The following is a 26790-nucleotide window of genomic DNA, read 5'->3' on the forward strand; positions in this document are numbered from 1 at the left end:
GATGGCACTTGCGCTCAATGCCTAAGGGCAGGGGCTCTGTTTGCTCTTTGTCTGCAGACCCCCGTGCCCGCCCAGGACAGTGCTGGGGTTGTCCTTGGTCAGTATTCTGCTGGCTGGCTGGTGTGCCCCTGCCCTTCACTTCCGTCCTTCATGTCCCATCCTACACATCTTTACTGAGCATGTACGACGTGCCAGGCAGGCATTCTGTGAAAGCTTCAGTTATGTTCATGTGCCCGGCTGTGTGTATGGGCTCTAGAGCAGATAATCATGGCCTACATGTCACCAACTCTTATTATTCACCAGACCCTGTCCTAAGGGCTTTATCTGCCTAATCTCATTACGCCTCACAGGCCGGCACTACCATAACCCCCATTTTATAGAGGTGGAAACAGATGCAGAGGACCTGTCGTCAGCCTAAGGTCACAGGGCTGAGATGAGGCAGAGCCAGGGTTGGACCCAGTTGGCTTCCACAACCAGTATTCTCACCCTCTGCGCTGCCATCTCCCACAGAGATCTGGTTTGGGTCCCGTCTGCCCTACACATCAGCTCCGTGACCCAGGACCCGTCTCATTTGTTGCCTTATCTGCCAACCCTCTATTTCCTCTCTGTAAAGTGCAGTAATAGACCCACCTGATGGAAACTTTGGGAAGATGGAATGAGATGTAAGGGCATGTGCTCTTGATCACTGATCCCAAAGGATGGGGGTCTGTCTGGAGCAGACCCCAGGGCACAAGGGACCCTCGCGGACCAACGCGTTGCTTACCATTTCCTCAGATGTCTTTTCTTTCTCTGTCTCCTTTTCTTAGTAATAGTTATCCATGTTTATTGTAGACAATTGGAGAGTACAGAAAATGATATACTAAAAGCAAGTTTTAGTTCTACCACTGTGTGTCTGTGCAGCTGCTTTGCTATGCGTATATACAAGTGTACATACATTTATTTATAGGACTGTGGTTTTATTGCACATGCTGTTTCATGGCTCACTTTGTGACTTAATTACACACTGTGAGCGTTTTCCCATGGGAACCTGTATTCTTCTTCAAAACCCCACACGGTTCTCGATAAGCTGTCGCTGGGGGTGCAGTGCCTGTCCACGTTCTGACCACCAAGCCAGGGGCCCTTGACATGTCAGGGAGGGAGGTGTGTGTACCACACAGCAGAAGGCCAGAGGCAGGGTCTGGATCAGCACCTGGGGCTGGGACCAGGCTCTTGTGTTGAGATGGTTCCCCTGGGGGCCTTAGCGTTTATTCCCCACTGTGGACTGTGTTATGGATACTGCGTGAGGGACCCCTTTCCAGGTTTCCCCTGGGTGCTCCTCACTGCTCTACTTATTCCATAAGTGGATGTGTGACTGTGTGTAGGATGGCACAGGACAAAGAGACTGGGCCCTGGGACCCTTCTGTATGTGAGGGATAGCCAGGCCGCAGCGTGAGGGGTTGAATGCATATAGGGACCCTGTAATTGGAGGAGGGGGTGTGGGGCGCAGGATGGAGAAGGAAGTAGCACAGCAGGAGGCTTTATCGTGAGCCAGACCCTATGCTGAGTATTTTACATGCCTTCTTTATGTCCTTCTTGCAAGAACCGTAAGAGGGAGGTATTGTCGCCCCATTTCACAGACATGGAAACTGAGGCATGGAGAGGTGCTACATGCTTTACCTGTGTCATCTCATTTAATCTTCACTGTAGGAAGTAGAATCCATTGTTCACACTGTTCTCCAGCAGCCTCTGGACATTAAGTGACTGTCCCGGTGCACAGAGCTAAGTGACAGAGGTGCAGTTTTAACCAGGTCCGCTAGCTCTGGAGGGTTCACCTCGTCACACCTCAAGCCCATGAACTTGGAATCTCAATCCTGGCTGCACATTGGAGCCAGCGGGAGCTTTAACAACACCGATGCCTGGGCTCCTCCTGACCAACGAGTCAGAATTGCTGGGGTTGGGGCCCTGGGCCTGTATCTGATAGGACCTTCCGGTGACGGCACTGGGCAGCCGCTTTGGATCATCCACCCAGATGCTCCTGCAGGGCGTTCTGGCTGTAATATACCATAGGAACTAGACAGTGGCCAGGGCTGACAGCAGGCTTAATCTGACAGCAGGCTTAATCGGGCTTAATGCTCTTGTATCTCTTGGATTTAGGGATAGTGGAGATGGTGGGGGGGGAATTTCTGGGGGTGGGGGGAGGGTGGGTGGTGCTCTGAGTAGGGCCACCCTGGGCAAGCCCCCTGTGTGCTGCATGTTGGGTTTTACTCAAGGCCTTATAATGCAAATGTTATTCTGATCCTTTCTGTTCGCCAAAAGGTGAAATTCTTTCCCCTTTTATATTAGTCGTACCTTGTCCCGGAAAGGGCCCCAGGAGTGTCCTGTGTGTATGGGCCCAACTAGGAAGCCTCAGACCGTTCTGGGTTTGGGGGTATTCTCCCTGACCACTTGTACTGTGTCCACTCTGGGAAGGGACCCTGTGGAATCTGCTGTCATTGAGATTTGCTAAGAACCTGGGGCCTGTACTGGCAGCAACGCAGGTAGGGAACAATGCCATTCTCTGCAGTGGGGCTTCTTATCTTTAAAATAGGCCGGGGAGGGCATCGGTATCACTGAGTGTCCACTCTGTGCCAGGGCTGACGGAATGGGGTGACCAGGACAGAGCGGGTCCCTGCTGTCACAGGGCACTCATTCCCTTTTTGTCTCAGGCTTGTTCCTGGATAGAGAGGAGGGCGCAGAAGGTGCTCTGAGCGCCATAGTGGTGGCCTTCGGGTGTACTTGACTGAAGTCTGGTCATTGAACACTGTCGGTGGGGGCCTGGGAGAGGTCCCCTTGTCTGTCCCCTGCTTCCTCTTTTTCTCCGAGCTTCTCATTCTCTGCTTCTGTCCACGGGCTCGGCTCCTTTCCTTTGCATCCGGTGGCAGTGGCCTCACCTTGTAAGACCAGTGTCATCTTACTTGCTGCCCTTTCTCTCATGTGCAAGTTGAGAGGCATTAGAAATACAGGGAACGCAGATAAGGGTGAACTAATTGGTCTCTTATTGCTTTTTATGGCTCTTATATTATCTGGAATTTTGCGGGGAGGCCCCAGAAGGAGTGTTTGCTCACAAACACAATTAGACTTCCCAGCCAGGCAGCAGCTGGGAGAGGCTATCCCAGGGTGGGTGCGGGGTGGCTCAGTGGCCTTGGCAGGACGGGGCAAGGAGGCAGGAGGCACCCCAGCCTCATTTCTTGCCGTACCTTCCTCTTCCCTTGCCTGGGAGGCCCTTTCCTCTGAATCTGCCTGGGGAACTCAAACCTGGGGAGCAGCACAGCTGTTGTCAAGAACAAGGCTTTGCAGGCAAATGGCAGCTCTGTCACTTGCTGGCCAGGTGACTTGGGGCAGGGAAGGTACTTGCTTATTCTGAACCTCATTTGTGAAATGGTCATAATAAGCCACATACTTGTCCTCGAGCATTTAACAGAGGCCAGGCACAGAGTAGACACCAGAGAAGTGCAGAGCTGGGCTGGGTGGTGGTCTGCAGGCTAGAAAGACCTGGCCACCCGCAGGTACTGGCCTCTTCCCTCTCTTGGGGCTCCCAGTCCCTCTGCTTTCCACAGCCATAGAGGCGGTGGGGGTGGGCACGAAGGCGACTTCTCTATGCTGTGTGACCCCCACTTCCCACCGCAGGGAGCCAGGACCAGTACCTGGGCTGGCTGCTCAGTGCAAATGAGCCCAGACTAGCTTGTCAGCAGTGCGGGTGGCTTAGCTCTGCGTTGTCCTGTATGGTTGGTGGCCACTAGTCACATGCGGCTATTTCAAATAAATGGCTTAAAATTAAAAATTGAGTTCACTGTGTTTTGGTAACGTGCAGCTAAGAGGCTCATGTTTTCTGCCCCACCCTGGCTTTTACTATGTCATAAGGTTTTTCCAGATCCCTTCTAAAGCTGCCTGACCTTACTCAAAAATACCTTTCCTTCCCCTACTCCACCTTGATGTCACCTTTAGAGGATATCCAGGGCCCTCTCGAGTGTTCTCTGTTCTCTAGTTGAACTGCCCTGCAGCTGAGGAGCTGGGTGTTACGATTCGTGTCCAGTATTTTTGTCGTAGCGACTTTGCCATAGACGTTTTTGCCGAAAGCATTTTTGCTTTACAACTGACCGGCCGTAAGGCAATTTTGCCATAAAAGAGAGAAAATCATGACAAAGAAAAGAAGCATATTAAAAATGAATCACAGAATTAAAAAGATTATTGTGAAAGACAAAATATTTGAATATACAGAGGGTGCCAAAAAAATGTATACACATTTTAAGAAAGGAGAAAAACTATTAAAATTGTAATACTCAATATATACTGATAACAAAAGATGAATACAAGTTACGTTTGACTTCTGCAATGACAAGAGGTGCTCAAAGTGGTTCCCATCAGCGTCCAGACACTTCTGATTATGGAGAACTACTGCTTGAGCAACGTCGACCAGTGTCCACTTGTGTACATTTTTTTGGCACCCTCGGTATTTAAAATCTGTAAATTCATGGCAATACGGTGCAAATAACTGATCTTATTTTGTGGGTTGTACCTAAGCCCTTGTCTTTGTTGTATGGAAAATGTGGGTTCACCTCTGCACCCTCAAAGAGGGCCCTCAGTGCTTTTTATCCCCTCCCCCAATATAGTGTGTTTCAAAATAAGAAACCAACTAACTCTTGGGCAAATCATTCATCTGGAAGAAATGCTAACTGTTTTAAGACCACCACTGATTAACTCTTTTCCGCACCACTTGGTCAATGGAGAAATGAAACCAGACTGACAAGCAAACAGACAAAACAACAACAACAACAACAAACCAAACTTATTTTATCTTTTTCTTACGGCAAAATTGCCTTATGGCCAATTAGTTATGTGGTGAAAATGTTTGTGACAAAAGTGTCAGAAATGGCGAAAGTACCTAGAACCATTGCAGTTTCTCTTGGACGAAGACATGAGCTTGTTTTTCAGACTCGATGCTGAACATTCTCTCTCTCCTTTTGGAAAAACGATGGCTAAATCTGGCGAGGTTCAGTGACCTATGACACAGCGAATCTGTGATGTTGGTAAATATTTAAATGCGAGTTCCCTGCTTCCAAGAGTTGAAAGGACACCAACAAACTTTGCAGGCAGACGACAGCCTGGACTGTAGATCCCAGCTCCCTCTGATGCATTGAGTGACGCTGGGTAAGTAATTAAGTCTCTTTTTACAGGTTCCCCATCTGTAGCGCAAGAATGACAATGCCTACCTCCTAAGACCTCTTGTGAAACGAAATATGCAAATATAGGCAAAACAGAGCAAGCAGCACCTCGCAGGCCTGTTGTAATGGTTACCAATTGTCATGGTTAATATATTGAAGCAAACTTTCAACTGAACTCTACTAAACTGTCACGTGGACTTGGGCTGGAACGGTTTGGTTCTGTCTGAGCATTTCTGAGCAGCAGGATTCAGTACCTTCAGGCTGTCTCTGGGTTGAGAAGGTGGTGGCTCAGGGAAACAGCTGGGAGGGATTGGGGTGCAGGAGGCTCCCTTCAGCTCAGCACCCCCTACTGGTGCAGACCAGCCCCTTCCGTTCTTGGTCTTTATTTCCTGTGGGTGGAAAGCCTTACTCCAGGACTGAAATGTACGTCTTACCCCCGGGCCTCACTGCAGACTTCTGGAGGTAACATTTGAGCTGAGACTGGCTTCTCCAATAGGTGACTTAGACCTGCGTTGTCCTGTACAGTGGCCGCTAGCCACATACAGCTACTTAGGATCAGATTACTTAAAATGAAATAACGTGAGAAATGAAGTTCCTTAGTCACACTCCGTCCACAAGCCACATTCCAAGTGCTCCGTCGCCACGCATGGCTCACCGCACAGCACAGACAGAACGATTCCATCCTCACAGCGACCGGCCTCTGTTACCTGAGATGCAGTTGTGAGAGCCCCGCTTCCGGGCCAGGCACGCGGGCTTTGCGATCTGGCTCTGCCTCTCAATGCAGCACAGTCTTGGGCAGGTTCCTTTGCCCGCTGCCTGCAGAGCTGGGAGGATGAAGGCAGAGGGCTCACTCCAGGCCTTGGGTACCAAGAAGTTCAAGTTTATTCTTGGCAACAGTGGCTGCTGTCTTGGACAGTTGAAGGTCTCTAACCTCTGGACTGACAGATGTGGCCTTATTTTGTCTGTTTGTTTGTTTTTTTGGAGCGTGGGCTTAAGAAACAAAACATTTTCGCTTTGGAATAATTTCAGATTTTACAGAAAAGTGATGGTAGCACATAGAGTTCCACATACCCCCTCATCCTATTTTCCCCGTTAACGTCTTAAGGGACCATGGAACATTTGTCAAAACTAAGACACGAGAGCCGGTACACTGCCCACTCATGAAACTCCAGACTTTACCTGGATTTCACCCGTTTTTCTACTTATGTCCCTTTTCTGTTCCAGGATCTCAGATTGCATTTAGTTGTCAGTGAGCCTGTACTGGTCTGTGACAGTTTCTCAGTGTTCCCTTGGTTATCGTGATCTTGACGGCATTGAGGAGTAATGGGCAGGTATTTTGTAGAATGTCCCCCAATCTGGGTTTGTCTGGCATTTTTCTCATGATTGTAATAGATTGTCGTTGTGGGTTTAGGGTAAGGGTACTGCAGAGGCAGGCGTCCTTCTTGACACTTATGTCCTGTCAGGGGTACGTGACGTCTACATGACTAGAGACAGTCCCGTGGTCACTTGGTTCAGGTGGGGTCTGCTGTTTCCTCTTGCATCTCTGCTTCTGGGCAGCGAGTCTCTTAGTCCAGCCTATCCTCAAGTGTGTGGGGGATTAAGCTCTGTCATGTGTGGTCATGTGAACCTTTGGAAGTCCTCGTTTCTCACTGGAGGTGGGCGCCCAGACCTGGCCTCCATGCTGCATGTGGAAGAACGGGGAGATGGAGTTTCCCACTGAGCCTGTGCTGAGAGAAGACGGGTGCCCTTGTCTGATGAGCACTTGGTCCTTATTGCTGTATCCACATGATCTTTATGCCCTTAAAGCAGCTGGTCGACATATGGTGCCTTCGAAAGATGGGGAAACTGAGAGGGAAGGGGCTGGTCCAAAGCTTCCTTAGCCCTCCTGACTGATGGCCTTGCGAAGTTTTCTGCCCTCAGCCCATCCCCGCCCATCACGTGCCCTGCTGGCTTGGTGAGGGGCTGCCAGAGGCTTCAAGGAGCTAGGAGCTAGCTTTCTCTGTCCCTCCTGCTGTCACCAGCACCATCCCCGTCCCTGGCTCACTGGCACTGTTTCCCGGCCTGCAGGGTGCCAGCTGTGGTGAGCAATGGGGAGCCCGTGGATGCAGCTTTGTCTGGGGTCCGGCGTTCCAGCTGGAAACAGAAAAGCTTCCGTCGCAGTAAGTGCCCCTTCCCCCCTACCCAGGTCTTAGCCCCAGGAGGAGGGGGGTGCCAGAATAACCTCAGAGTCTTCTTCTCTAGGCTGAGAGAGCTCACATGAGCCGAGGGGTCGTCCTTACTGGGTGTGCTGCTGTGGGCTGAGTGGCAGCTCTGAAGTGGACCGGTCACCGCCCACCCTTGAGAGTTGCCTCCTTTGCTGCCTGATGACAGCCATGGTCCAGGAGTGGACCACACATTCATCTGTTCACTGGTTCCTCAAATACTTCTGAAGCTGGGTGGTGGGTGTACCCCTGTGACCAAGATGAGGTCCCTCTGGGAACAGAGCCAGACACACGGGCAGGCAGGTACCACGCAGAGGGCAGGTGCCAGGGTGGGGAGAACCCATGAGTCCTGAAGGTGGACAGCCTTGGAGCAGGGGTCAGGGAAAGAGTGTCCAGGCCTAGGGGCAGCTTGTGCCGGAGCCCGAGGTCGAGGGGATGCCTGGCACCGGGAAGCAGCCTCAGTGTGACTCAGGGTGTCATCGAAGGGGTGAATGGGGTGAGGTGAGGCTGCCATCTCCCCAGCCTCCTGGGCCTCAGGGGCCATGCTTTTTCGAAGGCAAGAGGGAACCAAGAGAGGCAAGTGATGTGGCCACATTGGCATTTTCGTCGGATCACTGTGGGGTGGGGGTGAAGCTATGAGACACGAGACACGGTGGGATGGGCTGGAGCCCAGTGAGGAGGCTGGAGAGGGAGGCTGATGGCCGGAACTAGGGACCTAGAGAAGGTGGGCAGGTCTGAGGCCCTGTGGGGGGCAAAATCCATGAGGGAGGGGAAGGGGGGATCGAGGATGAGGCTGCAAATAGAGGTCTGGTGGCCCTGGGACAGCTGGAAGCACTGCAGTTAGGACAGTGGGGCCTTCAGAGTCCATCTGGTCCCATGTCTTCCTGGAAGGGCTGTGGGGAGAGGACAGGCTCCCATCAGGGATGGGGATTGGTTTTCAAAACCCTAGCTCTGCAGGGGCCCCGTGCCCCTAAGAGGGCAGAGAGTGGACATACAATTTCAGGGGGAGACCTCCTTAAATTTTGCATTGCGGGGGCTGCTGACATGGCAGGACGCATGCTCTGCCCTGCTCATAACCCGCCCGGTGAAGACGTGTTCGGAGAGGGATGTGCTCATTTGCTGAATTTTCACCAATCAGGGTCCTGCTGGCTAAGTTTTGGGGGGACTCTCCTTAACCTCACTCTCCAACCCGTTCTCCCCGCCCTCATTCCCTACTCACTAGGGATGGTTTGCCCTCCCTGCCTCTGGGTAGGAGGTGGCTCCTTTGGGGTAACGGCTGGGTATCTGGGCCACTGAGGATGTTCCCTGGCCCCAGGGTGCAGGTGCTGGGTCTGCTTCATGCTCCCCGCAGGTGCCTGGAGCAGCTGCCCGTCAGCCAGATGGATAGGCCTGTGGGTGGCAGGGAGGCAGATGGGGTCTGCCCTGGGCCCTGGGAGGGTGCCTTGGAGGGGCTTGGGGGCAGGGAGAAGGAGTGGAACCAGTGTCCTCTGAAGGCCGTGGCAGGGTCTCCCTGGGGCCCTGGCTGTGTGATACGCCGGCTGCGGCCGAGGGAGCGGCCAGCTGGTGCAGCCCTGATGTCAGTCTGGCAGCCGCCTCCCGCCGGGACGCCACAGCTCATTCGTGCTCTTTTCCTTTCCCTTCTTCACTCCCAGTTGACCGGTTCACTTTCCCCGCCCTGGAAGAAGATGTGATTTATGACGACGTCCCCTGTGAGAACCTGGATGCCCAGCAACCTGGTAAGGCCTCTTGCACTTCCCTCCTTCTGGGCGTGGGGACGGGAGGAGCAGGGGCCGGGAGGGTCTTCTTCCATTTCCTTCCCTTCCCACCAGCCCATCTGCCCCTCCTTCCTGCTTTTAAAAAGTGCTGCAGTCATCCAGGGAGAGTCTGGAGATGGCTGGGGGCGGGGCCAGGCTGCAGCGGAGGGGGGAGGAGGGGTTAGGGCTTCAGGGCTGGGGACGCTCTAGCTTAGGCACCCTGCCCAGGGCAAGTCATGTTATCTTTCTAAATCTCTATTCCTCTGGGGAGACTGGGACCCGTAGGGGAGAAACAAAGGTTAAAGGGGGTGAATCTTACTGAAGCTGGGCTGAACTTACTCATCCAGGGAGGAGGGGCATTTATTATCAATTCTTCTTTGCTTGGACACTTTAGGCTAACGACTCTTCATGTTTGTCTCCTGTACTCTGCTTTGAAACTTTGATTGTGGGGGGAAGATTGCATCCTCATTCTACAGAGAAGGAAACTGCAGAGGCAGAGCTGGGATTCGACCCTGGGCCATTCTGATCCAAGTCCAGTTGTCTGTCCCCTATCCCAGGAAGACTTAGGCAGCATCTTATGACAGATGAGGCACATTTGCTCCCACTGTTCAATCAACCTCATGAAGTTGGCAAGGCCAGGCTTTAGTTGGCAGTCGCATCAGAGAGGTTAAGCCACCAGCCCTAGGTCACACAGCCAGGGTTTTATGGACATCTGCCTGACTCTGCTTTTCCTACTGCACCATTCTGCCTGCTATCAGGGGCTCCCCGTGTAGGGGAAACACAGTCCCTGCTTTTGAGGAGCTCCTAGTTCAATAGAGGCGGCTGTCACCATCCTTCAGCTGTGCATAGTCCAACAGGAGAGACATACAGACAAATGACAAGTCCTGGGGTTCCCCAGAGCCACACTCCTGACTCCTGTCCCAGGAACAGGGACAGATGGGCCGACGACAGGAGCATCCGTTTAGCAAGCCCGGGAGGTGCTTGGAACATCCCTGCTTGTGGCGCATTTGAATCCAGGAGAGGTGGAGAGTGGGCATGCTGTGTGGGAAGGCAGTGGGGTGTCGTAGGACGGTCCCAGACCTGGGACATCTGAGTGGCTTGAGGCCGTTGTTTAACCTCTTTGGGCTGTTTTCCCACCTGAATCGAATCAAGCAACTAATTACTTGGTCCCAGTCTGCCTGGAGCACTGTCGTGTCCCCCAGGGTATGGGGATGTGGCGTGTTCCTACCATCCAGCAGTTTACCCTGAGGTGGTTAAGAGCAGGTGGCTTGGGAGTCAGACAACCTGCATTTGTATCCCGGCTCTGAGCCTGCAAATTGAGGCTACCCACCCCAGGACCCCCATCTACAGGGTTGTGGGAAGTCTGAGTGAGACGAGGCTGTGGCTGGTCCTTAGTGGGTGCACTGCATGGGGACACTGCAGTTGTTACTGTGACCTGCCAGGGCCCAGCCCTGACCTGTGCGGACTGACATGGGCTCAGCAGGCACTCGGAGAGGAGGTTGTCAGCCGAGGTGCAGGCTACACGCGCTGTTGGACACGTGTGGCCCTGGGTTCACATCCCGGCTCTGCCATGGGTAGGGCACAGGGCTCTGTGCCTTCAGGTCTTGGCTTCTTCATATAAAGTGAGAATGTCATCCTGACCTCGTAGGACCTTGGGGAGGGTCGTACCAGAGAACTTCTGCTTAATCCCTCTGGGCCTCAGTCAACACATCTGTAAAATTGGGGTAATAAAGCTGCATCCTTTGGTTTGTGCAGATGCCAGGAGATAACTGACATGTAGCACTGAGCGGGTGGTAGAAAGTGCTTTGGAAGGAAGGGGCTGTGATCCTGGGGTCCCAGTGAGCAGAGGGTGGGGACCCAGACCGCTGTGAGGCCTCTGAAGCCTGAGGATGTGGCACAGGCTCAGGAATCTGGTGACACCGTCTCCACTGGAGAGGGTATTTCTAAATGGCTGGTCATCAGGATGGAGGGGCCCCTGCAGAAGGTATTGCAATGAATGGAGGGAGCCCAGCCCGGGAGCCTGCAGCCCCCTCCCCGCTCGCCGCCTGACCTTAGGCAAACCACTTCTCTTCTCCTGGCACCTGTTTTCTCATCTGTCCAATAGGAGGGGTGATAATTTGCACCTGCTGACCCCCCAGGGCTGCCGGGAGAACCCAGTGAGTGACGTGGCATATAGGTGTGGGTTAGCAGGGGGCTGGTGGCCCTTGGAAGTGTGGGGAGGGAGACATCCGAGGTGCCACCTCAGGGGCAGCGCCAAGAACTGGGCTCAGCCCCTTTGCTCACAGGTGGTGGGGCCTTCACTGCGGTAATAGGACAATCAGCCCAGCCTTATAAAGGTCACTGCCTGGTTACCAGCTGCTCCCTGGAGACATTAGTCATTATTAACTTTTGCTTAAAAATAACTTCCTGCTCCCTCCTGATCCTGAGACCCAAGTGTCTAGCTAAGCCTCAGTGCGTCTGTTTGGTTCTTGGGCTGACGATCGCCAAGACCCCCCCCACCCCCGGCATTCCTGTGGGGTGCAGGTGGGAGCTCGAGGTCAGTGTGATGACACCCGAGCCCACCCAAAGCCCCCACGAGTAAGGATCAGCTGCTCTTTCCTGAGCGCCTGCCATGGGCCAGGCTCTTTGCTAGAGCTTTTTGTACGTACTTTATTTATTCCACCTTTCAGTTTATTATTATCCCTTTTGCTGTGAGGTCTCCGGAAACCAAAGCTCCCTGTTCTTCAGCACACGTGCTTTCTGAGCAGATTTTAAAACCCTTCCCAATGCCACATTTCTTCTGTGTTGACAAGAGCATTTTCATCTTCATGTACTTTTGGGAACCTGGTCTCACTTTTGTGAGGTTTGCAGTTCAGTTCTTCTCCAGGTAACAGATCCGGAAGTGAAAACCCCCAAGGTGTTAAGGTGAAGCCCAAGGTCTCCCAGTGATGGAGCAGGGGCTGGGCTGGGACCCCCATGTGTTCCAGTCCCAGGCCAGTGAGTGGCTTTCCCACCACAACCTGGAAGCAGCATCTTATACCCAACGTGACAGGTATCCCTAGAGTGCCCTCGTGGCACTTGAACCTCTAGGCTAGTGGACTCTCAGTTCTTTGTCCCCAGTTTTCAGTTCAAGGCATTTCCTGAGGGTCTTTGGAAGAAAAGGGAACCCTCCTAGATGCTTGGCCACGCGCGCCCCCTACTGGATCCTTCTGAGCCCACATGGGAAACTCAGGTTTGGGGTGAGGGATCCAGACTCATTTAACGCCCAGCCATCTCTGTTTTAGCCCCAGGATGCCGCAGCCAGAACCAAGGGTCCGAGTCAAGACTTGGTCCCAGGTCTTCTCTTTTCCACTAGAAAATGCCTGGGAGGCCCAGGATGAGAACTCAGATCCCAGAAAAGTAATGCTGACAATGGGAGAGAATTATTGAGCGTGTTTATGTGTCGGACACATTTCTTGTGCTTTTCTGCCTTTGCCTGTGTCCTCCTCACTGCACCGGTGGATGTTATATTGTCATCACATCTGTTTGTTGGACAAGGAAATGGACGTGGAGCCCCGGGCCAAACCACATGCGTCCCTGCCCACCTTGCCCCTGCCCGCCTGGGCTCAGAAATGGGGCCCGGTGGGCTTGGCCTCAGGGCCCCCACTCACAAGCCCTGTCCCTTGGCCAGCAGGGGCGGAGAGGAACCTGCTCTACGAGGACGTGCACCGGGATGGGGCGCCCAGGGAGGTGGAGGACCTAGGCTGGAGCTCCAGCGAGTTTGAGAGCTACAGCGAGGACTCGGGAGAGGAAGCCAAGCCGGAGGCAGAGCCCGCCAAGCACCGAGTGTCCTTCCAGCCCAAGGTGAGGAGGGGGGCATTTCTCACCTCAGCCTGGGCACTGAGACCCCCTCACGGAGGGGCTGAGGCGGGCGGTGAGGGCCAGGCCTGCAGCTCTTATCTAAACGGTGATTCCCAGGAATGCGTGGTGAGAGAGGAAGTGACCCAGGTATCCTGAAACAGGAGATGCCCTACCGGCATTGCTGTTTGGCTGTGGAGAGCCCTAAGCCTGGGATGGACGTGGTTAATTCCTGGCACAGGTGCTCCCCCGACCGCATGCCTAAGGCATTGGGCATGATGCCCATGGGCTCAGATCTGGCTTCAGAATCCTCCTTAACACAGTGCTCCAGGTAGCCCGACCAGCTGATTAGAGCTGGCACTGGGAGCAAATCAATTTGATCTCCCTGCCCTGCAAGGTGGGTTCTCAGACAGACCTGAGACCCACACAAATCCTCTGCCCCGGGGAGGTGAACAACTGGGGGCTGCTGTGGCTGAGACAGAGGCCTTTCAGGGCCTTCCAAAGTGCCACCCATGCATGGGTTTCTTCCGGTGTTTCTGCCTGGAACAGTGTTCATTCTGCTGATTTCAAGGAGGGAGCCACGGAAGCCGAGAGGAGGAGGGATTGTCTGCTTCCTCCTTTCCTGTGTCGGCCTCGCTCCTCCCACTTATCCTATGGAAGCCACCAGAATACAGATTCTAACCATGCTGAGATTTGGGATTTAATGGGAACAGTTTCTTACCGGCGAGCCCTGCCCAACCAGAGGGGACTGGGGCCCTCTCAGGCTCCTTTTGAAAAGACACACAACAGGCCAGTGGGCTCGACCTGTCAGCCAGTCCTGCCTGAAAGGGGGACAGGACATGGCAGGAGGTTTCAGACCCAGGCTGGGACAGTGGGGGCCTCCAAGCCTTTCCTAGTGACTTCTGCCCCTTTCTGAGTTTGGAAATCCCTTCTGGGAGAGGGGTGCTGGCCAAAGTGGCTCATACCTAAGTTTTTAGACAGACTTTCCTGAGATCAAGAAGGGCTCCCCAAGTCCTCAGGAAGCCTGGTGGCTGAGCAGGTCTCTCCTGAACCCCGATCCTCCATGGGTTGGGGCCTCCTGGGCCTCCATGGGTTGGGCCACAGAAAATGGCCTTGATGCCTTGCTAGCAAAGAAGTTAAGCACCTACTGTGTGCCCAGTCTATGTCTTTGGGTGTGGGCTGGGGTACACGGAAACAGGAAGACACAACCAGGCTCAGGGAACCTTTGTGATCCAGGAGGAAATACCGACTAGGAAACAGTTTGTCAAAAATGAAGACAGAAGGCCTCTCTGTAAACATGAGCCCTTGTATCTCTGGCCGCCTGCCTGGCAGGTGGGATCTGATGGGGGGAGTCAGAGGAGGCTTCTGGGAAAGGTGAGTCGGGAGCTGGGGTGCAGCAGCCAGAGGGGATGGAAAGGTGTCCCAGGCTGGAGGAATGGCCCAGGCGAAAGCCAGGAACAGGCTATTCCTGCTTCTGTCCCAGGGAGGGGCCGTGTGCACTTCCTTAGGGGAGGAAGGGAACTTTGGTGATGAAGCCACCACAACCCCTGGGCAGCCTCTCGACAGGAGGGCAGGATGGGTCCATCTCAGCCCTGCTCTGGGTAGTATGAGCAAATGGACTGGATGCCCGGGCCAGCCTTTGTTCTCAGCCTCTGGCTGTCTCTCAATCACCCACAGCCACTTCCCCAGGACCCTGCCTTCTTGCGGGGGACTGGGAGGGTACCACAGGCACCTCTCAGAGGACAGGAGGCGTGGCGATGTTGAATTTGGGCCCTCCAGTGGTGGGCCTCAGACTTGCACGGGCATCAGGATTACGTGGTAGCTGGTTGAGATCAAAGATGCCAGGGCCTCACTCTCCTTAGGGACTCTGGTTCAGGGCTTGAGTGAGGCACCACAGTCTGCTTTGGAAGCAGCACTCTGCCCCCAGGGGCTGCCAGGGGCCCACAGAGCACTCTGAGAATATTGGGCTGGCCATCAGGGCCTGGCCACAGGGGTAGGGTCTCTGGCTGTTGCCATGAGCCCACGTCCCTCACACCCTGAGGCTGGGGCTTTGGACTCTTCCTCAGCAGACAAACAATGTGGCAGAGTTCTTAGAATTTCTAACCACGAGGACTTTTTCTCTGGCCGTCGGCCAAGGCCCATCTGCTCCCTGAAGAGCAGGCTCCCAGGAAGACGGGCGATTGTATAGAGGCCCTCCTTCAGGCACCCACCTCTGCCCCAGAACCCCCCTGACCCTGCTTGCGGGGCTCTGCCCTCTTGAGCTGCTCAGGACGCACCTGCTCCCAGGCCTGGCACTGCAGCCACTGCATGTTTTGAGGCCACCGCTGCTTGGCTCTGTGTTGTGTGGCTGTGGGGCACTGGGTGACAGATATGTGCAAGTATTCTGTCCTGTCCTTGGAGTCCGACCAGGGGCCCGACACCCCACCCACCTGCAAGAGAACTAGTGGAGCTCCCCCTTCAGGTGTCTTGAGAGTCCAGCCCTCGGTGGGCAGATTTTTGCCAAAGTGACAGACGGGTCTGCAAAGGGACCTCCCTGGAAGCCGCTGCCTCCTTGGTTGCAGATGTAAGCAGAAGCCCGATCCTGTTGCGGTAACAAGTGCCTGCCGCTTACCACCCATGATCAGCGGGAGTTATTTATTTTTTCCAGTTGTGGAAAGGGCTGCATTGAACTTTTCCACTTTCTGATTGTGACCTCTTCATCATCAAGGTCACCATGATCCAGCTGATCAGGGGACAGCAGACATGCCAGCTCTGACCTCAGTCTTGCTCTGATCTGGCCAGTTCTGCAGGTGATTTCTGATCCCGGTTCTTCCTCAGAGAGGCGGAGGGCATCGGATGGCCCAAGGGCTTTATGATTTTATTGTGTCGATCTGATTGCCGGGCGAAACAGTACAAATTTCAAACTCCCCAGTTTGGGGGAGTCTGAGTAACGTGCAGGAGGACCCTTGTCCTGTTACTTCTTTGCATAGCAATCGAGATCCTTTGCCTGGTGTGGCAGCTTACAAAGCAGTTTCATTTATTTCTCCCAATGCCCAACAGTGGTTGGTATTATTGGCATTAAGAGTCTTATTTTATTGAGCAGAGAACCTCAGTGACTGAAGGTCAGAGAGGTTAGGTGACGTGGGTCGGGTCACACAGCTAGTAAGTGATAGAGCCACAACTCGTGACATGTGATGTCAAAGAAAATGCCTTGTCCATCTATCCATCCATCCATCCATCATCCATCCATCCACCCACCCACCCACTATCATTTGTCCATCCATCCATCCATCCATCCATCCCACCAACTACCCATCCATTCAATAGATGTTGAGCACTTTTTTGAATAAGATAGTATAATAATAGCTTCCATTTTTTTCAGTACTTACTAAGCTCTGAGCTTTACACGTATTGTCCATTTACTCTTCTCAACAACTCTGTGAGGTAGTTATTATTATGACCAGTTTACCAGCGGGGAAGCTGTAACTCAGAGAGGTGATGACGTCCAGCTAGTAAGCGGGGAGTGGTAATTTGAACATAGGCTTGCCTGCCTCCAGAGCCTGTGCTCGTGATCCCTCTACTTGCTACTTCTCTAGAAGACATACCTGTCTTGATCCGTATGCTTTACCAAATGTCACTATTGCTCATACATTTCATGCATGTGAATAGCTAGTTGTTCGTCTGTCCATCCATCCATCTTCCCAGGTAGTAGGCAGCCACCCATCCATCCTTCGTCCAGTTGTCCACCCCTCCCTCTGTCCCTCTGCCTGTCCATCCATCCCTCCCTCCCTCTATTCATCCACCCCTTCCTCCAGTGGTGTGCTAGAACCGGCTTGGCCTAGCTCACAAGAACCCAAGAACCAATTGTGTGCATTTCTTTCCCACTCCACATTCAGTGATGTCAGCTTGGTAGCTTGACGTTGGCCAGGTGGAAGCATTCACACTATGGAAATGCTACAAAGCAGGGCTCTTTTGCCCGGAGACCCGGTTGTTAAATATTTACCAGCGCAGCACTGTCTCTCTCCATCCACTGATCCATTCCTCCTTTTATTCATTCATCGGACCGTCAATTCATCCCCCCATCCATTTTCCCTGCTACACAGTCACCTAACTAAAATGATGCATTTGCTCACCCATCTCTTCATCTGTCCATCCGTCCCTCTAGCCACCCATGTGTCTGTCTGCTTTCCATCTGTCTGTCCAACCACCCCTCTCTCCATTCACCCATCTTTCTATGCATCAGCCTGCTCATCCGTTTATCCCCTTGCCCACCCGTTCTGTCCATGCATCCACTTGCCATCCATCTGTCACACCGCTGCCAAGAACCGCCTATGTGATGAGCCCCCGGGATGGGGAAGTGACAAAGACACAGTCCTGTTCTCTGAGCAAGTCCTTGTTCCCCTTCCTTGAGAGGGAGGCCTGGCTGTTGCCCTCCCATGTCTCCTCGCCAGTAGCGGGGTTCCCTGCTGCAGAGGCCCAGCCCCCAGCTGCCTGACATGTTGGCGTTGGACGCTGCTGGCTCTGATTCCAGGCAGGAGCCTGGCTGGACTGCTGCTTGGGCCTGGTCATCCCCAGGTCCCAAATCCCGCCTGCCCCGAGTTGTCCATCCTTACCTGAGTCTCCTTTTTCCTCTGTTGTCCTGTTTTGTCTCCTCCCTGTCCTGCCTGCTCCTCTCACCTGCTCTCCTTCTGCCTGGCCGCTTGGGGGCTCCAGCTTTCTCCAGACCTGACTAGGCTAAAGGAGAGATACGCCAGGACTAAGAGAGACATCTTGGCTTTAAGAGTTGGGGGGAGAGACATGCAGGAGCTGAAGCACAAGTACGATTGTAAGGTATTGTTTGTCTGTCCCTCCCCAGTCCTGGGTGGGGCCCCCCCAGGGGCCTTTCCTGCTGCTCCCAGGGGTCCACAGAGGGCGGGCCTGAGTCCCAGGGCTGCCCCCAAGACCTGGAACTGGCCGCATCTCGCATCTGTGCTGGACCTTGTCGATGCCTTAGCCGGCTTGTTTCTTTCCGTGTTCTCTCATCTCTCTTTCTCCCCACCCTCAAGTGAACACTGTCCACAGAAATTCCTGGGTGGGCCCTCAGAATCACCTGGGGTGCTTTGATACATGCAGATTCCTGAGCTCTACCCCCAGAGATTCAGCATGTCTGGATGAAGTCCCCAGAATCTGCATATTTAATAACTATGGTGGGTGGTTTGGGTCACACTTTGAAAAATGTGAGTGTCGGTGACATTGGATGCCTGCCACCCCCCACCCCCCCTGAGCTGTTCAGAGAGATCCAGCGTAAGGATGTCTGTAGGAAAAATCACAGATGAACTCAGACGGGACTCAGACTTCTGGATAATGATGATGTTGACAGCAGTAGCTTCCATTAATTGAGCACCTACTATGTGCTACGGGCTTTGAAGGCCCGCAGGTCTGGGTTTGAATTCCCATTTCACTACTTCCTTGTTGTGTGATCCTGGGCAGGCCTTTTGACCTCTCTGAGCCTCAGTTTCCTTGCCTGTGAAATGGGGGCATTAACAGCACCGCCCCCGGGGTGATTGTTAGGATCAGATGAGCTCAGATCTGTAAGGCGCTCAGTGTTGTGGTTGGCACAACCCGAGTGCTCAGTAGATGGTGGTGTTATTATTTGTGCACCTGACTGTTTTGTCCCCAGGGCACCCTGGGAGGCAGCTGTCTTCATGCTGTCATTTAATGTTAACGAGGCCAGTGAAGGAAATAGCTGGTTTGTGGTCATACCAGCAGTTAGCAGCTGGGTTCAAACCTGGGGTTCATGCGTGCCAAAGCATGTGCATTCTCCATCCTGTACCACTTCCCTTTTCATCAGAACCGGAGGCCTCCCCAAGAGGAGTAGAAGAAGCACTTTACAGTTTGTAGGGTCCTTTTACAGACACCCCCCGAGAGGCCTGGGACCTGGGGTGGCTGAGGCCCTGAGAGGAGCCGGCAGCATGTGAAGGACAGAGTCCAAGACTAGTGTGCTTCCCTGGCCCAGCCTCTGCACTGTGAAGTTGGGGTGGCAGGTTAACTCAGGGATACCTTTGAAGTGTTCACCTGTTCTTTTGCCCAGGAAATTGCCAACAGAAGGGCCTCAGGTGGGAGTTCCTTGGACAGCTTCCCTGACAGCTCTCTGCCAGGACATGGACTCCAGGACAGAGGTTTCCCATCTGGGATTTAATCCCCACCCCCCAGAAGACGATGAGAATCTTTGTGCAATTTTTGGGGTCAACACCTGTCCCTCTTGTTAGTTCTCAAAGGTGTTTATGACACCCCCCCAAAAAGGCCAAGAATTACTGCTCTAGAATTGTCCATTTAAATGCAGAGAGGGGCGGAGACTTCCCTTCCACCCTGCTGGCTGTTTCTAGAAAGTAGTCCTTGTTCCTGAAAAGCCAGCACCCTGCTCCCCAGCCTCAGCACCCACTGGGTTTTCAGCAAGCCTCCTTTGCTCAGACCCCCAAGAAAGTGCCCAGATCCTTATGCTGGGGACCCAGGGGGTGTTTGGAGGAAGGTGGTAGTGAGAGCAGAGACCAGGAACCCCTCAGATGACTGCTCCCCACCTTCAGTGGAGATCTTTAGGAAGGAGAGGGTTTTCCTAGAACTGCCCTGCTCATTGTCACCGCTGTGTGCTTACTTAAATTTAAATGAATTGAAATGAAATATAGTCAGGAATTTGGGTCTTGAATCGCATCAGCCACTTTTCAGATGTCGTCCAGAAGTTGTACATGGCTGGTGGCTACTGTACTGCACAGCATAGAGAAAGAGCACTTCCATCCTTGTAGAACCTTCTATAGGACAGTGCGTGTAGGTGTTGGGGAAGAGGCAGGGCTTGGCTGGATGCTGAGGGGACAAAAGAATGAGTTAGGGGACAGCTGCTCTGACAGCTGCTCTTTGCAGACCCGGGGCTCCCGGAGAGTACAGGGTGCCCGCTTCCGCTGCTGGGTGGGTACTCCCGTATCCCGCTTTCTGCTTATCTTGCTACGCCAGTGTCCACGGGGCCCTCCCTGCCCAGGGGAAGTTGCACCCTGCTCTGTGGCAACTTCAGCCTTCTCCTCTTTCTCGGACAGTGGCTCAGTAAGAAACCTGGGTGTTTGGGGGGCAAGGGACGGGTTCAGCAGATGGGATGGTGGGGTGTACTCACCTCCTTTGGTTGCCCCTTCAGTAACCACTGATGTTTGTACAGTTCATTTTTCTGTTTAGCATGCTTTCTTAGACCCTGTCTGTTTAGTCCTCAGATCCTGGTGAGTCTCAGTGAGGAAACTGAGGCTCAGTGAGGTTAAGACTCATCTCGAGTCACGTCGCTGGGGAGTGGCGAAGCTGGGATTTGAACCCAGGCTAGGACTCCAGGCCTTGAACCTTTTCCTTGTGTTACCCCTTCTCCTTAATTTGACGGGAGTAGGTACCTGTGTAATTTTCCCCAAAGGGAAATAAGTCAAGTTAGGACCTCCCCTTGTCTATAAGTGAGTTCCTCCAGGGAGATGCCCTTCTCACTCCATCCCAGGAGGTGTCAGGGCGACACTGCCCCACTGTCACTCTTGGCCACTGCTGCCACCTCCCTGGTAGAAGAATGGGCCCCGGGACCTTGATGGCTGGAGCCCCGGCTGGGAGGCCTGGGTGGGGTTGGTGGCCCTTGGTGGCCGGTGTCACAGGCCCTCCCTCCGCTTCTCTGATGAGCTCCTCTGCCTTTGCTCAGATGACCCAGTTCATGAAGGCTGCCAAGAGCGGGACCAAGGACGGGCTGGAGAAGACAAGAATCGCTGTCCTGCGCAAAGTGTCCTTTTTGCACAGGAAAGACGTCCTCGGTGAGGCGCTGAGGGCCGGGCAGGGCTGGGAGGAGGGTCGGTGCTCGGCCTGAGGGCATGGGGTGGACATAGCTGGGTGAGGCCACTTGGTATCTGGGCTCCTCTGATGGTGGGGCTTCGGGACTGAGCCCCAAGTATCCTGGCCGTCGCACCCTATTTCCTACTTCTCTTGCAGGCGTGGCATTCTCTTCTAGGAGGGTGGGGCCACTTCCTTCAGTGTCCCTGCCCTCGCCCTCTGTCATGGCTTCCTGCCTCGGCCTGGGGGCTCCGGAGCTGGCTGGCTCACTCATCTTGGAGTGCTCTCGTTCACTCCTTCCTTTATCCATCCACCCACCTCTCCACCAGTCAATATTTATTGAACACCTACTAAGTGCCATGCCCCGTGCTGGGTGCAGGGACACCCCGATGAATTGAACAGCATTTCCTCCAGGAGCTCCTGACGCAGTGGGGGAGATGAGCATGTAAATTGGAAATGACAATACAGATGACAAACGTCATGGTGGCATGGTGTGGGACTGCGGCAAGAGCTGGAGGAAATGAGTATGGCATGGGGGAATGCAAGGTCAGGGAAGGGCTGAGAGCAGGAGAAGGAGACCAGGGCAGTCAGCAGTGGGGGACGTGCCGGGGAATAGGTGCTCTGGGCGGAGGAGTGAGCATGTGCAAAGGCCGGGAGGTGGGGAAGAATGAGATGTCCAAGAAACGGTTTTCGTGATAGTCCACAGTTATCGAGTATTTGCTGTGTGCCAGGCACTCCTGAGAGCTTTGCCATTGCTCACTTAATCCTTATAAACCAAACAGCTTCAGACAATTGTCCTGTTCCCATTTAGAGATGAGGGAACAGGCACAGAGAGATCCAGTGACTTGCTGGGGACACACGCATGGAAGGGATAGAAGAGCCTTCTTCCTCTTGTTGGAGTGAGGGTGGGGGTGAGATATCGGGGTCAGGGGTTTAAGACAAGGAGAACATTGAGGCTCTGCGCCCTCTTGAAAAGTTACGTATTTTACCCTCTCTGTGCCTCAGTTTCCCCATCTGGAACTGGGCTAATATGGCATGCGTCTCCGGGGTCCTGGTGAGGATGACTGAGGGAGTACATGGGAAGAGCCTGGCCCCGCTTCCGGCTCCTGTGTGGCAGGTGTTATTCTCAGTGGGCGGGCGCTGAGTGGAGGTGTTTGGTGCCAGGACCAAACCTCGCCGACTCGGTTTCAGAGCCCAGCTCCGCGGCCTCCTGGCTGCGTGACCCTGCACAATTCTCCCCATCTTGGAACGGCAGGTTCCTCCTCAGTGAAATGAGTTTAATCCCACCACTGCACGCACTGGATGCAGCGCTAACATGTTGGGGGAGCCCTGGCCCCCCGATGAGGGAGGAGACAGGCCCAGGAGCCATTCCAAACTCAGTGGAAGGGCCAGGAGAAAGGGCAGGGTGGACAGGCCTGCTGGCCGGAAGCCGTTTCTGATCACTCTCTCCACCCCCGGCTCTCCCCACCCCGCCCGTTAGCCCGGAGTTTTCCCTGATGTGACCCTCCCAGATGCGTTATTAATAGTTGCGGCAGGGCTCAAATCACCAGCCAAGAATGTTGCCCAGTGGCTCATGGGGGAAGAGGAAGCCGTGGGGCTGGAGGCTGGGGTGGGTGCAGAGTGATGCCTGCGGTGCCATGTGGGCCAGGCAGGAGGGCCTTCACCACCCCCACCCCCACACCGTCATCCGCTGCCCTTCCTCCTCCTCCTCTTCTGTCTCCTGCTCAGGTAAGGGCCCGCCTGCGTGTCCCTGCTCCCTCGGCCCCCTTGTAGTCACTGCAACTTCTTCTTTCTTCCCAGCTTCCCCACAGCACCCACTTCCTGCTGCCCATGGCCACGGCTGTTGGATGTCAGAGCCATGAGCAGCTGGGGTCCTGTCTCCCTGTGCCTGCGTCTCTCTCCTGGGGCCAGACCTCCAAGGCCGGACCCTTGCGCTCGGCCCGGCCTTCCCTCTCTCTGCCTGAGCCTCTGTCCTCCGTCTGAGACCGACCCTCACTTATGCCAGAGTTGCTCTAAGGACACCAGTTGAACTTTTCCCTGTTGGGTCTTTGCATATGTTTTTGAAAGATGAAAACACAAAGCCAAACAGCCCATTCTTCTCGGGGTTTGCTCCTCTTTTCAGTCGTCCAGAAGCAAACTATTTTTAGCTCCTAGTGATGGAGACACGGGTCGCCTGGCCGTCACCAGGCCAGAAGTGGGCGAGTCTGAGCATGGACAGTGATGTCCGGTGGCGTGGATTCTGAGAGCCGAGCCCCTGCCACATGCTGCTTTGTGTCCCCTTCCTCATGTTGATGGTGTCCCCTTGCTCACGTTTATTTCGGGACAGACTATTCCAGGAGAATGTGACAGTGATGCAGTGCCTGGGCTCTGACCCTGTGCGGCCCCAGAAGCTTCTCATCCCCCAGGACTCTAGTCTAGAGTTGTCCCAGCCCCTGGAGCCTGAACAGGGTGTGCTGTCCTTGCCTTGCCTGTGTCACCAGCCTGTCTGACTTTCCAGGTGACGAGGAGGAGGAGGACATGGGGCTCCTGGAGGTCAGTGTCACGGACATCAAGCCCCCAGCCCCGGAGCTGGGCCCCATGCCAGATGGGCTGAGCCCTCAGCAGGTCTGTGGCAGGGCGGGGGGGTGGGGGCGGTTTTCAGGGCAAGGGATGGTAGAGGGTCCTGGCCTCTTACGTGGGGTCATAACGTCTGCGTTCTGAGGGGAAGCGATGACTGGGGGGGCTTTTGTTAGAACCCCCGCTGGGGCCTCTTGGTTCTCTTCTCAACCAGCTGCACGGACTTTCCCAACTCGGCCCTGTGGGTTCCCTGCCGTTGTCCTGGGGCGGGTGGGGGCCCCAGCATTTGCAGTTCTTGCTTCCCACACCCACGGCGCCTGGCGCAGCTCCAGCTGAACTGTTTCACACGAAGGTGTTATTTGACGAAGGGGACTGCAGTTAAAACAGTGTGGGGAAGCCCTGAACTAATCCAACTCAGGGAGGGCTCTGGAGGCGAGTGAGGTGCCCAGCCCCACCCTCCCTCCACCTGTCGTCACGCGGGGCGTCAGCGTCACCACAGGCTTCCCCAGGAGCTGGGACTCCTCAGGCGATGCCTCCCTTCTCCTACAGTGTCACACGGAGATCAGGGTGGCTTTGCTCTGGGACCTTGGCTGCCTCGTTTGATTCCCTCCCAATGTGGGTTTTCCCAGACACAAAACAGGCTGCGAGACCCCTGCTTTCCTCTGGTTGGGAGAACACTGAGCAAGACCGCACTCAATTTGCCTATTGTTTTGATTGGCGGAAAATGCTGACTCTTCTGAAAATCAGGGAGATAGGGCCACACCTCTTGCCGTGGGAATCCATCACTTCTGTTACCTGCCTCTTGGGCCCTGCACAGCACTGAAGTGGCCACCCACCCCCCTCTCCCTGCCCCAGGGCAGCGAGTCAGTGTCAGCTGTCGGAGCCAGGCCAGACCACAGGCTTCCAGCTCGTAATCCAGGGCTCCACTTCCTGGTATTGGCCAGTCTCCTTGGGATCCTTTGCGTTTCCCACACTGGGCAATATTAGTTATTCTAGGCCAGTGGCTCTCCACTGAGGGGATGTTGTCTCCCCAGAGGACATTTGGCAATGTCTGGTGACATCTTTGAGTGTCACCATTGGGAGAGGCGACTGGAAACTAGGGAGTAGGGGCCGGGGATGCTGCTGAACGTCCTACAGGACACAGGACGGCCCCACAGCAGTTACCCGGCCTCGAACGTCAATGGGCTGAGGATGAGAACTCTGCTCTGAGAACAGCTTGGGCACCTGGAGATGGTTGACAATGCATCCAACTGGGGATAGCTCGGAGGACAGTGGCCCGGCTTATCCCACAGCCATGGGGAGCAGGGAAGATGGTGGTGGTGGGAGCCAGGAATGACGTTCTCAGGACAGCTGGGGGGACACAGTGAGGGTCGGTCACCCTCGCATCCCTGGACCAATGTGGACAGGCTCCCCCCCAGACACCTCTCACATATGACACCTTTCATGACCTCTGTCCCACCTTCGCTGCACAGTAGAAGCTTTGAAAACCCCGATACCCAGGACCAGTCCATACCAATTCACCCAGCCTGTCTGGGCTAGGAGCCAGGTGACAGTATGTTGTAAAGCTGCCCATGACATTCTGATGTGCAGGGAAGTTCCAGCCCCTCCCCCGCCCCATCCAGGTGAGGGAGCTGCACGTCACATGGGTTTGCACAGGTGCTAGTCAGGCTGCACCCGAGGGCACGTTGATTTGGACTGAAGAGAGATGGGGACAGTGGGAGGGAAAGGGGAAGGGACGCGGATGTTTAGTCCAAAGCAGAGCCCACTGGATGGGGTGGCAGGCACCCCAAGCGCTGTCATGTGGGAGAGGGATTGGTGAAGGATCAGATCTGTAAGTGCTGGGAGCTGAGACTGCAGTTCCATCTAAGAAAGGATTTTCCACTAGAGTTGTCGGAAGCTGGAGGAGGCCTCCGTCTCCCCAGGCGAGGTGGTGATTCCTCTGTCCCTGGAAGTGTGTGAGCAGAGGCCGGGCAGGGGACTCGAGCCTGGGGAGCACGAATATTTCTCTGGGGTGGGCAGGGGCTCTGGAAGGAAATGCCAGTCCTCCCGGCCCCAGTGGTCCCAGGAGTGGGCTCTGGGAGGGACGGGTCCCTGCTGTCCCTGCGTGCTGGCTTGTGTGGTGGTTGGCGCAGGCACTGACCATGCTTTCCGGCCCGAGTAGGTGGTCCGGAGGCACATCCTGGGCTCCATCGTGCACAGCGAAGGCAGCTACGTGGAGTCTTTGAAGCGGGTACTCCAGGTACGACTCGGGGCCTCTGGGGAGAGGACAGGGAGGGCCCTGGGAGGTCACTTCGCAAGGAATGTTTGGGGACTGTGGACAGTGTTAAGGGGAAGGGATCAAAGGCCAGCACTTTTGTGGGGACAGATGGACCTCCAAACTGGGGACATTCAGAATTCCTGACGCCTGGTGTCCACGGGAGGACTGCATTTTCTGAAACAAAGTTGGGGTTCTATGAAATGAGGGCAGTTCTGGAGAGTCGAGGGCATCTGGTCACTTTTGGGCCTGGAAGGTACCATATCTTCCTCGCCACTCTGGGGGCCCCCGGGGATGAGGCTGTGTCTCCGTATCAACCTGGAGCCCCCCGAGCTGGGGCGTGGGACACACCCTCTCTTGCCATCAGATGCCCAGGGGTTGCTAAGTAGATGCTCACGTGACTTGACTAAGGTGGCCTACCTGGTCTATTATTTGCACTCCTGAACAGCGAATCTTCTGGGATGTTTTGGGCCCTCAGAGAAAGGAGTTGGGTGGCAAAGTGCTAATCACACCCTCTCTTCCCGTCTGAGTTCGGCTCCACAATGGGGAGCCCAGACCTCAGGCAGATGAGGATGAAAATGTCCCTTTTTTCTGACACAGCTGGTTGGAGTGTGGCTCTTGGTCTGGGGGCCAGGGGAGCTTGCTGTGACATCACTGCTCTTGCTCCATTAGACAGACTAGCTCAGTTGTAGGCAGAGCCGAACGGGGCCAGCCTGGCGCTGGGGGCTGCCTCCTTGGAGTTCCTCGCAGGCAGGCTTCTTCCTCCCAACCCAGCTTAACACATAAGTCATGGGGGTGGGCTGTGGGTGGGCAAAGAGGGGCCAGGAGGGTTACATTCATGGGGATCCTTCCGGAAGACAGGTGAGGAGTGAGGGATATGTGCTCCTTGACAGCAACGTCCTCCCATGGCCTGCTGAGTTCTGATGGGCCTTGTCCAGGTTGCCATGAGGGCGGGTGGGTGGAGGGGCTGCGGCCTGGCCTTGGGGCATTCACCCCACCTGCCCCCGGCAGGATTACCGCAACCCCCTGATGGAGATGGAGCCCAAGGCCCTGAGCGTCCGCAAGTGCCAGGTGGTGTTCTTCCGCGTCAAGGAGATCCTCCACTGCCACTCCATGTTCCAGATCGCACTGTCCTCCCGCGTGGCCGAGTGGGACTCCACTGAGAAGATTGGGGACCTCTTTGTGGCTTCAGTAGGTGTCCCCAAACTTTCCTTGGCCCACCAAGGGAAACGCCA

The 26790-nt window shown here is 54.8% G+C and overlaps 1 protein-coding gene across 9 annotated transcripts in view; it reads left to right on the forward strand.

Annotated features, from left to right (window-relative positions):
- ARHGEF10L (Rho guanine nucleotide exchange factor 10 like) overlaps positions 1-26790 on the forward strand; it is a 134934-nt gene that overhangs the window by 44267 nt on the left and 63877 nt on the right. For 2 of the 9 annotated variants that reach the window (XM_033113890.1, XM_033113892.1), the window contains exons 5-12: positions 7248-7339; positions 9034-9117; positions 12785-12957; positions 17644-17760; positions 20621-20729; positions 23243-23349; positions 25463-25540; positions 26567-26746. In XM_033113890.1, coding sequence (XP_032969781.1) covers positions 7248-7339; positions 9034-9117; positions 12785-12957; positions 17644-17760; positions 20621-20729; positions 23243-23349; positions 25463-25540; positions 26567-26746 — 940 coding nt within the window. Of the gene's footprint in view, positions 1-7247; positions 7340-9033; positions 9118-12784; positions 12958-17643; positions 17761-20620; positions 20730-22282; positions 22474-23242; positions 23350-25462; positions 25541-26566; positions 26747-26790 lie in introns of those variants that run through there. The other 7 variants (XM_033113891.1, XM_033113893.1, XM_033113895.1 and 4 more) reach the window with 4 other exon arrangements.

This window comes from Rhinolophus ferrumequinum, chromosome 9 (genome assembly GCF_004115265.2).
Source record: "Rhinolophus ferrumequinum isolate MPI-CBG mRhiFer1 chromosome 9, mRhiFer1_v1.p, whole genome shotgun sequence".
Classification (NCBI taxonomy): Eukaryota; Metazoa; Chordata; class Mammalia; order Chiroptera; family Rhinolophidae; genus Rhinolophus; species Rhinolophus ferrumequinum.